Source organism: Camelus bactrianus, chromosome 6 (assembly GCF_048773025.1).
Source record: "Camelus bactrianus isolate YW-2024 breed Bactrian camel chromosome 6, ASM4877302v1, whole genome shotgun sequence".
Classification (NCBI taxonomy): Eukaryota; Metazoa; Chordata; class Mammalia; order Artiodactyla; family Camelidae; genus Camelus; species Camelus bactrianus.
Genome location: NC_133544.1, coordinates 74,674,807 through 74,692,705, shown reverse-complemented (window position 1 = coordinate 74,692,705; position 17,899 = coordinate 74,674,807). Strand labels below are relative to the sequence as shown.

At 47.7% G+C, this 17,899-nt stretch overlaps 1 protein-coding gene across 3 annotated transcripts in view; it reads left to right on the top strand.

Moving 5' to 3' along the window:
- Positions 1-17,899, top strand: part of FRMD5 (FERM domain containing 5) — a 275,887-nt gene that overhangs the window by 210,805 nt on the left and 47,183 nt on the right. For all 3 annotated transcript variants that reach the window (XM_074366027.1, XM_074366028.1, XM_074366026.1), the window contains exon 2: positions 16,449-16,553. In XM_074366027.1, the coding sequence (XP_074222128.1) occupies positions 16,449-16,553 (105 nt within the window). The remainder of the gene's footprint in view (positions 1-16,448; positions 16,554-17,899) is intronic.

Genomic DNA, 17,899 nt, shown 5'->3' with positions numbered 1-17,899 from the left:
CGACTCTGCTTCCATCCTCATGTGGCTCTTCTGTGTGTATGTCTCCACATGGCCTTCTTACAAGTTCACTAACTGTTGGCTTTAGGGCCCACCCTGATCCAGGATGACCTCATCTTAACTAATCTTCTGTGAAGATCTTATTTCCAAATCAGGCTGCATTCTGAGTTTCCAAGGTAGACATGAATTTTGCAGGGAACACCATTCTACCCAGTACAGAGGTGAATAAAAAGTATTGTGAAATATCAAGAACTTCACATTTAATCCTTAAATATTAAAGTACCTTCTGTCTTATGGAACACTATTATTCAGGAAAGTGTATTGTGTGTAATGATTATGAGTACCTAATTACTCACGACTCATTTACATTTTAACTTTTATCTATATTGTCATTGAAAGTAACAACAATTTAATTTCACTGTAAACATTTAAAATTAAGACACTGCTAAGTTATCCTGGCCGTCTCCTGGCCCTTTCCCCCTTCCATTGTTCTAAATGAGTAAGGTTAAATGAATTTGGGGGACAACAGGCCTATAAAGCCCTTGACAAAAATCTGTTTTCTAAAGCAAAGCTGTTCCATTAAGGAGAGCTAAATTTAGATTGTTAAAGCCCCATAGACTCTGAAAAGCAAGTTGTTAAAACTTACAATGAGTTTCTGTGTTGCTGCATTTGGAAATGTCTCCTTCTCAGGAGTAGCTCTCATACTACATTGCTCTAGAAGAGGGAGGGGGCAGGTATAAGGGACTCTTGTCTTTGAGGCTATCATTTCAGACATTAGTTGAAATACCATATTCTTGACCTTCACAAGTTCTTAAATTGTGAATTCCTAGCAGCTGTAATTTGTAAAAAGCATACGGACAAATCCCCTAATGACAAATCAGAGATGATGGATTTAAAATATTTAATTCAACTTAGAAGAACCAAAGATGAAACATCCTCTCCCTCCCTTGCCCTCCACCCCTCTGCCAGCCACCCTGGCTTTTTCCTAACAGTATCCCTGAGTTAGAAAAAATGCCAGTGAAGCTTCTGAGATTCAATGTAAAGTGAAAACATTTTGCAGCTGTCATGGCTAATTTGACAGTAAATATGAGCACCAGTAATTCTCTTAATATATTGCTTGAATAAGAATCTTAAAGGTGAAAAAATGTTACTTCCAGAGCTCCTGTGGATGAGCTAAATCTTCAGATGTATTGTATTTCCTGAGCCTGGAATTGGCTCTTGTTGATGTGAAAGTGGTCACCAATATACGACTCGAAGTTAGTGCTGGGACTCAGCTGCTGGGTCAACAGGAGCTTCCCCATAGTTTTTTGTGCAGAATTAGTTTCAGTTCTGCTGGCCAGTCTGGGGAAAGGACACTTGGAATGGGATTTGTTAGATATACTTTACTACTTTTACGTTGACAGTTTTTATTTCTTGAGTGCCTGCTATGTGTTAAGGATTAGGCTTACCAAAAGGATTAAGACAGGGTTCCTGTCCCACCCACCCTACCTCCATGACAAATGAGTAGATCATCACAGCATACTGAGAGAGAAGGTATGCCCAGGATGCTCTAGCAGGTGAGAGAAGAGTATCTAAAACTAACTTTCAAGAAATGTACAAGTCTCTATTTATACAAACATGATTTCTATGCCTTGATAATTGAATTCAGCCGTAGTACCTATAAGAAGGAAATGTATTCTAGCAAACATTTTTTTAAAAGATAGGATTTGCCAAAAACAGTGTGCTCTAAAAATAAATCAATGTAATGACCGATCTAGGGAATCTTAATTATTTCCTTAATTAATTCAATAGTTGGAGCCTTGAAAGAATTAATGACTCATTCACCAAAGTCCTCATGATAATGCTCAATTTAAAGATAGCTTTTCAACCTATTCTCCCAGCCTCCTTGCTGCACTGAAATTGTGGAAATTGTCCTCCATTTCTACTTCTCATTCATGCCTCTCTTCAAATTGGCCATTGAAACACTGTTTATTCTGTCACCTAAATATTTATTTAGTTGATCCCATTTTAATCCTCATCGCCATTACCTTAGTTTGCATGTCCATCAAAGCTGATTTGGATTGTTAGTGATTTTTTCCAACTGGTCTTCCTGCTTCTAGTCTTACCATCTTCTACTCATGTCTTACTCCCACTTAAAATCTTTCTACCTCTTGCCATCACCGACAGAATAAAGCCCTTAGCATGGCCCATGTGGCCATTCCCCACCTAGCCCTTGTCTCCTCTCCTTGCTGATCTGGATCTCCTGCAGTAGACCTCCTTGTACCATGGCAGTTGGGTGAAATTCCTCCAACACGCCCTGCTCTGCAGATGCTGTTCCCTCTGTGATTCTCCCACTCCAGGCTCTTTGCATCGTTTGATTCAGTTTGTAAATCCCTTCCTTGGTGAGCTTTTTCTGGTAGTCTCATTCCATCACGCTATCCCTGTACCTCGTACATACCTCTGTTATGACATATATCACCACACTGTAATTTGTAAGAATTTCTTGCCCACCCCTCAAAAAAGGTTGACCTCTACTTAATGGAAAATTGAGGGAATCACCCCATCACCCTTCATCTCTGGAGTCTTCCTGAGCAGAGAGAATAGGTATAAGTAATACGGCCTCAAAAGAATTCTTACTCAAAGTGCAGGGAGGACTTAAACACGCTGAGGGGGCTGCTCCAGAGCCCATTCTGTTGACTGTGTGTCTTACACAGTCTGATGTCACCTGCTTTTCTAAGTTAGCACCTTTGATGAATTAAAAAGAGTATCCCAGAGAACAACATATAAGACACTCTACGTGGGGAGAAAGACCCACAGGGCCAAGTAAACTTGCCAAGGATGTGTTGTTTTGCTGAGGCAGCAGCTTTTCTTGTCATGAGCTGATGACTACCTCTGGCGTCTACATGTCACGTTAAAGATTAAGGGTATCGAGGGGAGGGTATAGCTCTAGTGGTAGAGTGCATTCTTAGCATACACAAGGTCCTGGGTTCAATCCCCAATACTTCCTCTAAAAATAAATAGATAAACCTAATTACTTTCCCCTAAAAAAAAAAATAAATAAATTCTTAAAAAGTTAGTTTTAATTAAAAAAAACCATTAAGGGTATCAAGTATACCAAGGAAGACCAAGACTGATAACAGCCTTTGAGGGTATAGAAAGAGTGCATATGACCTCTCGTGTTACACCCAGACCCTGCCCCAGCTCCCCAGTCTAGGGGATTTGGGATTGGTTACCAGCTAATCTCTATAATCTCCAGGATGTAGAGATTTGGAAATGTTCTGATCCAAAAGAAACCTAAAAGGAAAAAAATGTAAGAAGAAATCTGGCTTTAAATGCTGCTTGTTTCTTATTCATCATCTTCAATATTTGTTGACTAAGTTACTGGTTTCCTTTTAGGTTTTAAGGATTGGCCGCTTTGTGTATCCTCATGGAAAACCCCAGCATCTGTGCTTTTTCCAGCAGGGGTGGTTTTCTGCTTGAAGCAGGCCAGTGGTGCCCAAGTCTAAGAGAGCTAAAGATTCAGAAAAGAATTCCAGCAGTGGGCTTAGCTATGCATTTAGACATGCAGTCAGAGGATTAGAAGTCCAACCCAGAGTGCCTAGAAGGAGGGAGCTGTAGGTTGCTTCTGCAGGGGCATTGTGAGAAAATCAGAGGATAGGAGCTCAGCATAATGGAAGGAGTGGGAACTTTGGGGCAAGGTGGGCCTGGATTTGAGTCCCACATACTAGTCGTTTGTTTTTAGGCCTGTCACTCAACTCCACTAAGCCTTTTTCCTCTTTTTGCAAAATGGGGTTAATAGAAACCTCTCTTATGGAATTGTTAGCATTAGAGAGAATGCTTGTAGAATTCTTTGCACATTTCTGTCAAGAAACAGTATTTATGACTTTAGGTTTGTGCTGAGAGTGATGTAAGGGGCTCTGATGGCCCACCCAATCCCCCGGGAGTGCTGTTGGCTGTGGTCCACATCCAGTGACTGCTCCAGGCAGAGGTAGCTATTTTGACTCAACTTGAAATAACTCTGAAGGACCATCCTAGCTCCAAAGCTCCCTGTGATTCAGCCAAGTCAACACTAGGCCTGCATCACAGCTCACCTTCTCCCTTGGGCCTCTCTGGCTTTCTTCCATTCCTTTCCATGGGTATCAATCCCAAGAGCACTCCTTAAAAACATCCTGCATACTAAACTCCATCCCAGAGTCACTTCCTGTGTAACCTGACCTGTGACGTGATAAGGCAGGTATCCTATGTCATTAATCACCCTTGATCTGAAGCCCAAAGAAGATTCTGTGGCACCTTGGCCAGGTGTCAGGAAATACTTTAGAAAGACAGGCAATGCATCAAAAAAAGTGTACGGGGAGGGGGAAATCCCTCAAGACATGTGGAATTTACCCATAGGAAGGTGTCTGATAATTTCCAGAAATTAAAAATATCCTACCTATTACCCATGAGCCCAAGAGCATGGAAGTGCTTTCCAACATCAACTCCCTGAAAGGAACTTGGCTATGGGAGTCACATCAATATAATTACACAGATACAATGATTAGTCTTTTCTAGTATCGAACTTTTAATTCCCTTTCCAATGGCAGGGCCCCAGCTAGAGACCTTCCTGGAAGCAGAGCTGTGTTTCCCTTTCCCGTGACTGTGTGTGGGTGGCTAAGCAGTTATTTCGGAGCCAGTTAGGACTGCAGGCTACTTTCTGCTGCCCAGTGGCATTTAGGCTGGAAGCCCCGTGTCCCACTCAGGTGCAGCCTAGCGAGTAAGAATCAGCAAACCAGGCAAAAGGTAGTACCTGGGACAGCAATCCTGGAATGACTATCTAGGGTTAAGTTCCACTCTGCTTTAGACTGGGACTCCATTGCCAGGAACAGTCTCACCACAACATGACCCTTCTCTCTCCTTTCCTACACTGATCTCACTGGATATTAGGGGTGAAAGACCCAGGAGAGAGGCCCTCATCAGGGAGGATGAGCTGGTGCTAATCTTCAGCTGGTAGCCTCGTCGTATCATTTAGTAGTCAATCAGCAAACACTTCCTGAGGATCAGGTACAAGGCAGTGGTCTACGCACAAGTGCATACACTGGGAGCACACGTCCATCTCTCCTGGTAACAGAGCGGGAAGTGAGCGTGAGCACGGGAGAGGCGGCAGTAGGACAGGTACGGCAGGCAGTGATGCCATGAGATTGGAGGAGAGGGGATGGCTTTTCCCAAGTCACTTTTTCAGATGTCTCTCAATCCCATGTCTCTGCCACCATAAGAACTCTCAGGCAGTGCCTTGCTCAAGGGAGACCCTCAGCAGATGTATATTTGAGTCCCCTGTTTTTCCCAGTGGTTTGTCATCCACTTTTTGGCCTTCCAGTAACACAATATTCAGTTTGTGGCAGTCGTGCACAATTTTTTTCAGTGGTGACATCTCAGCCAGTTTGCTGTGCAGCCCTCAGGGGACTCTTGGTCTCAGTATTGGTGTCCTTGCTGTGCAGAGGCGCAGAGATAACAGGGATGTGCCTGAGGCCTCAGGGGCACTGCTGGGCTCAAGGCTCCCGCCTAACCTCCCTTCACCTCTCCTCTTCAGGCCCAAGAACTGCTGGAGGTGCGGGGGCACACATCCAGAAGTCTTGCTGCCTCTGTTTGCACTCAGCCACACCACGAGGCCTGGACCATGGTTTTAGCTGATTCCCTGGGCGGCCGGTCGCTCCACCCCATCCCTAGTGCACATCAGGAGAGATGTTTTCAAGCCCAAAAATTAGTCACAGACCAAGAGGTGCCTGTTGCTGCTCAGCCATTGATGTATTATATCGGGGAGGATCCCCAGGAAGCCAAGTTCAGGGAACTGAGGGCACTCACCTCAAAGCACCCCCTTGACTTTTACCTCAGCATTCAGAGGCTCTGTCTCTGGGCAGTTCAGGATGGTGCAGGATGAGGTTGGAAGGGGGACACTGTATCAGCCCCTTCCCATATCTGTCATTCTCTGTCCCGTCTTTACTGGACAGTTGGCAAGTTCTCAATCTTATATACAGGGCCACACAAATCAAAGTTCATTCCCCTCCCCAACCCCAGTCAGACTGTCACCCATAAGGCCCTCCCATATAGAAATTCAGGATGTGGTCTAGGAAACAGTAAGCCAGGGTAGGACAGAGGGAGGCATAGCTTCAGGATCCAGTCTGGGGAGATCCCACCACAGTCTTCACTGTATGAGGCTGGAGGTGTGCACTGGAGGATTGGAGAGGATTTTTCCTTCACTCCCAACGGAGTGTGAAATGACCACACTCATAGCAGGATAACAGCTTCACATAATGGCTTTCTCTGTCTCAGGCCTGCTAGAGGCAGTTTCCAGAATTGAATGAATTCTGTTTACTCTTTCCATTTACTTTGAGCAATGGCCCTGAGATTTTTTTAAATTACTTAAACTAGCGATAAATGTCTTAATAAACATCTACCTTGTAAAAGCTACCTTATTACCCCTTTTTAAAAACTTCTTTTTATCCTCGTTTAAGACAAGATGGACCTGGAGGGTGACTACTCTGGTCAACTAAAAACAGAATCAGAGACTTTGGACTTGTAAGTGGATATGAGATCATTTACACAGAAGGAAACTGAGGCTCAGAGAGAAATAACTTGCCCAAAAGGCCGCACGCAGGATGTGCCTTTCCTTACTCCCTCCCTTCCCTCTGCCCCAAACTCCCTGCTCAAAGCTGAACACTGAAGGCTTGCCTCCCTGGTGTGGCGTGTCCTTAGGGCACACATCCCATCTCCACCCTCTGACGGAGGCACAGCTGGGTCCTCGCCAGGAAAAAGAAAGGAGAAGGCTGCTCTCCACAGCCAAGAAGCAAGTCCGACTGAGAAGCTTACAGAGCACAGACACAGGGAGGAGGCAGCAGCAGGCAGAGGTCTGGGGCAGCCCCAGCCCACCTCCTAGACAAGAGACCTTAGAGGCCAGAAGAGAAATGTTCTGAAACAGACCCCCTGCCACTGACAGCAGAACTGAGGTGAGAAGGGAGCTCTTTCTCTGAATTGGATTTGATGATTCTTGCCAGCTTTATTTTCTGAGGATCTAGTTCATGGCAAAAGTGCAGTGAATTTTGTGCTACTTAGCCATGGAAAGTAAATGGTAATTGGGGACTTGAACTTTCCAGCCAGAATTGGGCAGCTGCCCACTGTCATGAAAGGCAGAATTTGAAAACTTAGCAGGGAGGAGCAGAGCTCCTCTGTAGTATTTAATTCACCAGCCTAATGCTCTGCGGTTGGTACTCTTGGTACGTGAGACCATGAAAGCTGAATAAAAGTGAGAATTGTGCTGACAGAGCTGGATTGTGGCAGTGTTTGGATACCCACTATTCCTCCCCCTCATCCCTATAGTCTTTGCCCTGAGAGTCACTAGTGACCAACATGGGCTGGAGAAGGATGAATCCAGTCCCCCAATCCCCTGACCATCAGCAACAGCATCACCTGGAACTTGTTAGGCCTGCCCCAGACCCACTGAACCAGACACTCTAGAGAGGGGCCCAGCATTCTGTGTTTTAACAACTTTCCAGGTGATTCCAACGCAGGCTCCAGTTAGAACCACTGGTCCAGAGCGTAGTATAGTTCTGAATTTGTTTATTAAGGAAACTCTATTTTCAAGTGAGCTAGCCATTGCCTCCTACGTTGCCTCCCCGCTCCATCCTCTCCATCACTGGGACGGCCACTATTGGGAGATTTGGGCTTTGTCCTGTTGCTTCCCCAGGCCTCAGCATTTGTACAATAAACCATCTTTCCACCATTAGCTAGGCTTCTGGCCCCAGCTATCTCACTCCCCTCCTGGGACTTTAAGTTTTGTTGTTACAGTGAGGTTGTTTCCACTTAGTCCTGGGAAGGGGGACGTTCATCAATGTGGCATGAACCATTAGTGGGGCCTTAGACCAAGAGCCAGGCCTGGAGCTCTGCCTCAGAGTCCTGTCTGCTCTAATGAGAGACTTCGCGAGGGAGGCCCTGGTTGTCATTCTCAGGAGAAGCAATGAGAACAGCCTGTCGGGTCCCAGTTGGGGACGCCAGTGCCTCTGAGTGACTGGGTGAGCTCCAGGACCTTGAGTTTCCGATCCGAGTTGTGGGCTCTGCTTGTCTGTCCTCCCTCTTTACCTGCCAGCAGGATGAGCAAGTCACCTGGGGACTCCAGGGGGAAGAGTCTGAGATTACTGTTAGCTCTGGGGCTTTAATGCCAGAGAGAACTAATCATGGTTTTGAGAGAGACTGAGACTCTGGGTTAATTTAATGAGATACATTCTGCCAAATGCTTTTTTCTTTTTATTCTAAAGAATGCCAAGGCCTTAAAAGGTATGGTGTCTGCTGGGGTTGTGTCACGTCTCAGCCTCCACCTCACTCACTCCTTCCCGAGTATGAGGAGCATGTCAAGAGTCTGTCAGGAGAAGCTCTGCCTTTGTCTCCTTGGCACTGAATAGAGGTGCCAGGCCTCCAAAGAGTTTGGGTTGATGGCATATATTTGATATTTTCTACTCTTCTTCTGACCTGGTCTGGGGAAAATAGCCTTGGGGTATGGAGAAGATGCAGTTCTGTGCTTTGAGAGCCCCAAGGGGCAGATTTCCAAAACGGTGGCCATTCCTGTGAGCTCAGGGACATGGCACAGGTGGACATGCAGCCGGGACCCACCTGAGTGTTCTCGTCCAGGGAGGACTGGCTTCTGTTCAGTGAGTGCACAGCCTCTTTGCTAAGGCCTTGTTGTGTTCAAGTCCGTTCAGCCAAAAGGAAGAAGAGGTCACAGGAGGGAGGGGAAGTTGGGAGGTAAAATACACAGGGTTTTTGTGTATGTTATGTCTCTTGTTGGGAGCCTCACAAAATCCTTTGAGAGATGTCGTGTTAACCTTGTTTTATAGCTAAGGGAACGGAAGCTCAGACAGATTAACTGACAGATCCGGTCACAAGCTGAGAAGTGGCAGAGCAGGGCCTTGACTCCAAGCCTTGACTCCAAGCCCAGGGCTCGTCCTCAGTGCACCTTCCCAGAGCCCTTTCCCCCTCTGCTTGCTTTGCCGCCACCTCATCTCCAAGGAAACATGAGTGACCTGATAGGATAATTGAATAGGAGACTGCCCAAGGACTCAGAAATCCTGGCCTCTTGTGGGGAGGGTATAGCTCAGTGGTAGAGCGTATGCTTAGCAGGCACAAGGTCCTAGGTTCAATCCCCAGTACTTCCATTAAAGAAAGAAGGAAAAAAAGGCCTCTTTAGGGATGTGTCCAGCTCAGAACCTACCATGTTTGTTGGTGCTGCTGATGAGCAGTTTCTGCTGAGCAGGAGGGAGGCTGAGGAAAGGCTGCAGGGCTATGAAAACAAGGAAGGATGCTGAGCTTGCCTTGTTTCTCCTGACCCTAGCCACCCAGGCCACTCCCCACAACCCCAGAAATTCCCAGATTTGCCAAATATCATGTTCATTTGCCCTTTGCAAAAAAAAAAAAAGGCAATAAAATGTGTTGTCAGATTGCCTGTATGGTTGGATGCAAGGGGATTTCTGTTTGCCCCAAAATGCTGGACTTTTCTTTACAAAGTATCTGAAGCAACATTGTGTGAAAGGCATAGTTGTATGAGAGGGTGTGTGTGTGTGTGTGTGTGTGTGTGTGTGTGTGTGTGTGAGAGAGAGAGAGAGAAAGAGAGAGAGAGAGAGAATATGAGCTTCACACAAATACAAGGTTCTGAGTTTTTTCCTAACAAGCCTGGCTGAGTTTTCAGTAGTTCCACGGTTGTGACATGACTAGTCCACTGAGATATTCAGCACTGGCTGGAGAAAGACAACCGAAGTTTATTCAATCAATAGCAAGAAACAGCGATGCTTCTAAGAGTCACCTTACTGTTAAAGCAGCCTCACCATGGGAAAGATAGACGAGTTTGCTTTTCTTCAGGCTGAGGTCAGGACGTTTTTTGCTCTCCAGTAACTTCACTGGGTCCCAGGAATCCACACAGAATGAGGACGCCTTGGCTCCTGAAGCATCGTCACTGATATCTCAGTAAGTCCAGCCCCTCATTCGCCCTGCTCTCATGAGCTGTGTGACAGCACGTTTGAAGGTTCTCCTCAGAGGGTCTTAATTGTTGAGTCTGGTTTGGGCCATCTGTGCTGACAGAACACGTGGCCCTCCCTCCTGTGACATTTACTTGCACACAGTGACCTCCATGTTCTGGACCAAATGTGTTTTCCCCGCCCCATGTGCACATCTCCTGCACGCACACCACATGGCAAGGAGCTCAGCCAGCTCTCTGACCCGAGCTAGGACTTGTCAACAGGGCTCCCTGAGGCACCAAGCCTGGCATCTGAACCCACAGATATCTATTTGCGTCATGAAAATCACCCAGACTCCCTCCACTTGCATGTGGAATGGGGGGGTATGGGTGCAAGAAGTTGCTGATTTGTTAAGGACTAGCTGGGGCCGGTGGCTGCGGGGGTCGGGGCCAGCAGCGTTCCTCTCTCCTTCTGAACTCTTGACTTCCCTCCTCAGGGCCAGGCCTCTAGCCCAGGAGCCACATGGCCTTCTGGCTCCATGGCAGCCTCCTGGTCCCACAGACTAGATACCAAGTGCCTGCACAGACCCCGTCCTCCCCAGCCTGACTGCCCGGTTCTGGAGTCCCTCTCCTCTGAGACAAGGGAGCGGGGACCTGGACGGGGCTCAGCTCTGGCCCTGCTGCATGTGGGGCAACCTGCTAGACAGACAGTGTGGCTGCATTCCTCCCTGGAATGAACTTCCCCCATCTTCTCCCAGAGTGAGCCGGCTGCTTTTCTAGCTGCTGCCTCAGCAGTTCCTGGACAGCTTCTGTTGGTTTACGACTAAGCAAGAAAAGTGGGCTCCTGGGCCAGATGCTCCGCAGGAGTTCCATCCATTCAAGGAAAATGTAAATCAGCATGGAAGGTGCTGAGGTTAAGAAATCCAGGACCCCGCTGTTAGCATCCGTGCCCCTGTCCCCCCTGGGCCTCAGAGAGCTGGGCTGCCTATAGTGTGTGAACACAGGGGCAGGACTGCACCCCAGTAATTGATTCACACTTCTTGGCTCCGCATACTCACGCCCCGGTTCTGAGAAGATGAGCTAATGTGGCTATTCCTCTGTGACATTGAAGTGCTTTTACACAGCATCTGCTCCTGAACCTGGTAGACGTTGGCACACACATGCCCTTAGAGGACACAGATAAAGGCCTTCAAGAAATAGAACTGTAAAGTTAAGCTAGAATAGGGGCTGGGATTCCATCCCACCCCCGGCAGGACAACCTGTCCAACCCTCGCCCTCTCCTCTAGGTACCCCATCCTGGCCTGGCCTTGCCCCGCCCCTGGCCTCTTGTGCTTTTGGACTGCAGGTGCCCACCTCCTGCTGCCCTCCACCTCACCTCTGCCTTCTCGAAGGGCCAGCTCCCCTTTAACTGCTTGTGTCCCAGGAACTAAGAAAGTTGTGAGGGCTCTTGCCCCCTTCAAGACTCACAGAGTTTGCACTTCCAAACTGCCTGCCTCACAGGTAAGCCAGATTGAATAAGGTGAAGCCCAGTGAGTGGGGGGCTTTCCCCATGTTAACCTCTCTGATCAGGAGTCACGTGCCAACGTCCCTGGGATTGATCCCGTGATGGGTTAAAATAATGCTGTTCTCCTGCCCAATATTATGAGGCAGAAAATGCAGTTAACCTTGAATAGTCGAGGTCTGCGGCCCAAGCCTGCTTACCGCTTGCTGCCTTGGTGCCTTCCCTGCAGAAAAGACAAACTGTAGAGAACCAAACAAGGCACTCCAGGAAGGAGTGGGAATATGAATGCTCTCCTACTCTCCTCCTCTCCTCCTCCTCAGCACCTTCCATGCGGATTTACATTTTCCTTGAACGGATGGAACTCCTGCTGAGTGTCTGGCCCAGGAGCCTACTTTTCTTGCTTGATTTTAAGGGACTTGTGAGTCATTCTGGGCACCATATAGAGAGAATTAAAAGGTTGTACCTAGATGCACTATTATTTTGAAATCCGTGTAGATATAATTGTGGTTCATGAAATGAAATGTATTTTTTAAATGGGTGCTTAATAAGTTATTTTGACCCACTAGTGTCTTTGTGAAAGGGATAACCTCTGACCTTTAGCTGGATGTGGGTGACCTGCCTCAGCTCACTTGTCCTGAAGATAAACGTCCCAGGCTTGGAGCCCTGACTCTGCGACTAGGCATCCCCTGTCAGCGTGGGTGCCTGTCTCCCCAGTGCAATCAACGGCACAGCATTCAGCACACAGCACACAGGTTAGCCACAGCGCCTAGGCAACTGCCAACAAAGGGAAAAGGAGCTGGAATTCACTGGACTTTGCCATTCCACCAAGAGAAGACTGGCTGCAGAGAGTATTCTGGCTGCCCCAGACTTAAGGCAGGGAGACTATGGAGAGGGAATCCTAGGACACCGCTGGCATCTGGAAATGCAGGGCCAGGAAGTTGTAAATTCCTAAACTCTTGGCCCTACCAGAGGCTTGTTGTCAGGAACCAACCAGGAGGGTCCACCTGAAGGTGACCCCTCCACCAAGGTGGCCTCTGACCACTCCACCGGCCACAGACATGAGGGCTCCAGTCGAGGGGCAGTGGCAACCCTGTGTGAGAGGTGCCCCTGCAGCTCTCTCAGCTGATTCTGCCTTGTGTTTCTGCTGGGAATTCACACTTCCTTGGATTCTGCTGTAAGGAGGAACCCCATTCCCACCTCTCTCCCCTCCCTCCCTCCAGCCTTGGACACACAGAGAAGGAAGATGCTTCTCTTCATTAGCCTCCAGGGGAGCCTTGTAGCTCAAAACTGTGCATCTACTGCTGGTAAATGGGAGCCCAAGGGAACTATGACTTCATGGTGGGGAGCAAGGGTTTCACCAGATGCTGAGAAATAATGAGAAAAACGTCCATTTTTACTGATATAGATCATGTACAGTAACTACCTGAAGAGAAAAGCCATGCTTCATTTTTCTTCCCGTGAAATGGGAGAACTCTGAGGCTGGATTTACTCTTTTTTAATGCTCTTGCTAGTGAAGAGCCCTACGAGTGTATCTGAGCTGCCGGCCCATGAGAATTAGTTGTTTTAATGGAAAACATTGTTCTTAGTAAAAGTCCCATGTGATTTCTGTACAGAAGCCTGGTTTCCCCATGGCTCCCCTGGGCTCCTGGTAGTATGATTGTTGTATGTATAGAAGCAAATGTCTTCAGCCATTAACACTCACCCCAGGAGGGACAAATTAGGGGTATGCGATTAACAGACACAAACTACTATATATAAAATAGGCAAGCAACAAGGACCTACTGTATAGCACAGGGAATTATACCCATTATCTTGTAATAACCTATAATGAAGTATAATCTGCAAAAGTGCTGAATCACTATGCTGTTCACCTGAAACCAACATAATATTGTAAATCAACAATACTTCAATTTAAAAAAAACCCAGCTCACCCTAGCTGATCACAGTGTAGTAGCCAGCTTGGTGCAAAGTAAAATTTGTAGAGAAAAATATTCTTAATATACAACTGTCTCTTTTTTCATTGACATATAGTTGGTTTACAATGTTGTGTTAGTTTCTGATGTACAGCATAGTGATTCAGTTACACATTTTTATATACATGCTTTTTCATATTCTTTTTCATTATAGGTTATTACAAGACACTGAATATAGTTCCCTATGCTCTACAGTAGGTCCTTGTTGTTTATCCATTTTATATATAGTAGTTTGTATCTGCTGATCCCAAACTCCTGATTTATCCCTCCCTCTCTTCCTCCTCCAGTAACCGTAAGTTTGTTTTCTATGTCTGTGAATCTGTTTCTGTTTTGTAAATAAGTTCATTTGTGTCATTTTTTTTAGATTCCACATATAAGTGATAGCATATGGTATTTTTCTTTCTTTGTCTGACTTACTTCACTTAGTATGACAATCTTCAGGTCCATCCATGTTGCTGCAAATGGCATTATTTCATTCTTTTTTATGGCTGAGTAGTATTCCATTGTGTGTATATGTATATGTATATATATACACACACACATACACCACATCTTCTTTATCCAGTTATCTGTTAATGGACATTTACATTGCTTTCATGTCTTGGCTATGTAAAGAGTGCTACTGTGAACATTGGGGTGCATGTGTCTTGCAACTATCTCTTAATATTCCATTTCAGTTGCGATGAGAGAGATAACAGAACAGGACATGCTGCTTGGGATAGGGCTAAGCATATTTCCTCTGTTCCCAGAAGAGCCTTGAGAATGAATTTAAGCTCTTCCCACACTCTGGGGCATCAGTGAGGAAAGAGTTAACAGCCCCTGCCCAGCAGGACAGTTGTTGATGGAGTCCTTTGAAAGACTTGGTTTGTGGCCCACCACCCTGATTCCCAGTGTGCTTCATAACAAGTGTCTGTCCGTCTGGAGAGTAGCTCTTTCTGGTGGGAGACCAAAGGGTAGAGGAATGGAGCCCGCTGCCTCAGGATTATGTTGTGAAGGGGAGTGCGGGGCCAGCAGAATGGGGGTGCCCATGGGGCATCACCTGCCTTAGTTGAGCTGTCCATTCGCTCATCCTTCCAATCCTGCAAGGATAAGCGTCTCAAGATACTTGCTGAGAGATCTGATATCCTGCCCTAGTTCTCCTTGAAAAGTGTAGGGTGAGCCCGCAGAAGGGGATGAGGGGAGGTGTAAGCCTTTCGAGGAGGCCTTAAAGATCTGCCCATTCTTGGAGCAGGGCCAGGTCCTTCTATAATTACCCAAGGCCCTGGGCTTTGTCACAGGCGAGGTAACTTGGATTTCATAAGACCACCTTGATTTGGATGCAGAATTAGACACAGACCCACCAGAGATAAGCATCTCAGCTGAGCTGCAGAGACCACTGGGGACAGACCCAGAGATGCTGCCTTGCAGAGCTCTAGCTTTCTGACAGTTTCCTGCAAGTCATTCTCCCCCCTAGCTCATCCCAGATATGCAGGCAAGTCCCTGAAGGAGATGGTTATGGGTTTAGAAGTGGCCTAATTTCCTGACATTTTGTAAAGCCTTTTAGCCTCCCCTCCACCTTCTATTCATTTATTCAACAAATAATTATTGAGGCCGTACCTGCCATATGCCAGGCCCTGTGCTAAATTCTGGGGGAGGGCTCCTGTCCTCATGAAAAGTGTAGTCTAGAAGGGAGCAGATGGTAAATAAGTAATAAACAAATCAACAAGATCATTACAGATTGTGGTCAGTGCTATGAAGGAAACAAATGGGATAAATAAGATAGAAAGTGACAGGGAGGGGCTGTCCTGTAGGGGAAAGACCTCTCCGCAGAAAGGACACTGGAGCTGAAACCTCGGGGCAGGAAGAGCTGGAGGAAGCGCATCCCAGGCAGAGGGACTGCAAGACGCAGGCGCAGGAGAACCTGGGAAGGCTCGGGAACAGGGAGGCCGTGGCCGGAGAGTAGTGAGAAGAATGATTTGGGATGAGTGCAGAGAGGAGGCAGAAGCCAGGTCATGTGGGTCCTGGGAGGCCATGATCAGAGTTTGGATTTTATTCTGAGAGCAAGAGAAACCCCTTGCTGACAGTGTTAAGTGGGCGCGGTAATGGGGTTAAAGATCCCTGTGTGCTCACTGCGCAGTAGAGACTGTGAGGCTTATGTGTATGTGCTGCTAGAGTCACACGACACCCTAAGTGGGGGGACGTCCCCAGAAACAACACCGTGTAAAATATGCTGACAGTGTATTTTCAAAAGAGATGTATGTGCATATAGGCTTGCCCACGTATAAATTAACTACCTTAAGGATATACTGGAGTGGAGGCTATAGCTTAGTGGTAGAGTGTGTGCTTAGCATGCGTGAGGTCCTGGGTTCAATCCCCAGTACCTCCATTTAAAAAAAAAAAAAGGATACACCAGAAGCTGGTCAGGGGTTGCTTCTGGGGAGGGGAACTGAAGCACAGAGTGAGTAGAGTAAAGGAGATTTCCTCTTTGTGGTATATCCTTTTGTATGTCTGGATATTTTACTGTGTGCCGGTATTACTTATTCATTAAAAAAGGACAGTTTGAGTTGTGGTCACCCTGGTCGCCATGCGGAAAGAGGGCGCGCGCAGAGGCAGGAGACCGGTTAGAAGGCTCTGGCCGTGGTCTAGTTGAGAGGTGGCGGTGCTTCACCTGTGAGGTTGGTGATGGAGATGGAGACCAGTGGAAGATTCAGGATCTACTTCAGAGCTGGAGCCGGCTGGACGCAGTGTGCTCCGCACGACAGTCCCGAGGAAAGCTGTGTGCTATAGAGAAGGGAGCTGGGCTTACCGGACTCTGTCTGCCTTCTCTGACGTGGTTGTGGAAGGAAGGGCCCTTGGGCCCCTTCTAGGCGCAGAAAGCCTCAGAATTCCTGGGACTATTGAATCCATCACAATAGGAGGGCATAGTTTTGGGCACATGCCCCTTGCGTATCCTCATGCAATTGTTAAAACAATTTTTAGTGACGATCAAAACAAAGTTACACAGAGAAGCCTGCTTCTTTCTCAATGCAGCTTCCCTTCTTTGCAGAGAGATGCCAAAGGCCAGTACCTGTTTGACCTTCTTTGCCACCACCTGAACCTACTTGAGAAAGACTATTTTGGAATCCGCTTTGTGGACCCTGATAAACAGCGGGTAAGTCAATATTCAAAGCGCAAATGCAGGGGAGAGGGTTGGCCAGTAAGCCTGAAGCCCTGAACTGTTGCTCATGTTCAGAGTCCAGCCTTGAGAGTCAGGGACCAACCAGACCCTGCAGTTGGGAGTCATCTCTTCACGTCACACGGGGGGACCTGGAAGACACCGCGGCAGAGCTCACCTGGTGTGGCCTGTCATTTTTTAGATGTTGAGATGGCAGCCTAGAGACCAGAAGTGATTTGCCCAGAGCTGCCCAGTCAGAGGCAGGGCAGCTGGGCTTGTGTGGTGGCCTCTGGGCCCAGGTCACAGGCTGGGGCTCTCCTGCCCTCCTCTGGTACATGGGTGGACTCTCACTGTTCTGGTGAGGCGGGGGGGGGCCTCACCTAAGCGCCACGACAGCCCAATCCGGGCAAGACAGAGATGGAGGTGAACTGACGTGGGCCTTCAGTCCTTACAAATCCTGCAATTTTTGTTCTGTGCTACACAGCATGGGCAACTCTCTGGATGCAAGGCACTGACAAGGACTGTGATACTCCAGACAGATAGGGGAACAATCTATTATTCCCAGGCCCCTGCTTCATCTCCTCTGAACGTCTCCTCCTGCCCTGGCCCAGCCAGATGATGCTGTGGCTCTCCACCCCCCAAGTCCTCTCCCTCTTCAGAGCTTTCGCCTGTACAGTTCTCCTCTGGAACATGGCTTCCCCTGGGCTCACTTCTCTACTGGCTAACTCCTTCCCACATGTAAGGTCTCAGCTCAGACTTTTACTTCTTCCAGGAAGCCTCTCCTGACCCCCACTCTGAGTGATGTGCCCTGTACTACCCCTCTTGGAGCACTTACTACTCCACGCTGTGATCACCTGTTTGATTACATGGCTTCCCGGCAAAAACAAAATTCCGTGAGGGCATGGACCTCATCTCATTCATCACTGTAGCCCATGGAACCAGCACGGGGCCTGGAATGCAGTGGATGTTCAATAACTATTTGCTGAAGGAGTGGTGAGGGGGTGAGTGAGTGGTATACTCGTAGTGCCATGTTCCTCCCCTCCACTTGCCCAGCTACCCTGCTGGCCGACACCTGCAGTTTCTATAACAGCAGTCCATCAGCCTTTGCTCGGTGTGGAGATGTTCTCGATGGCATCACTACTGAAGTGGGAAAGTGTGCAGAAGCATTCAGGCCTCAATGTCTCCCTTCCCTACACCCCAGCCACCGCCCACCACCACCCCAGCCAGTACCACCCTCCAAAAACATTCTCACCACCAGTCCCAGAGGGCCCCCCTTTCATGGGCCTGCAGTCTCTCTCACAGCTCCAAACATGGGCTTCATCTCTGTCACCGCTGGGGACCTT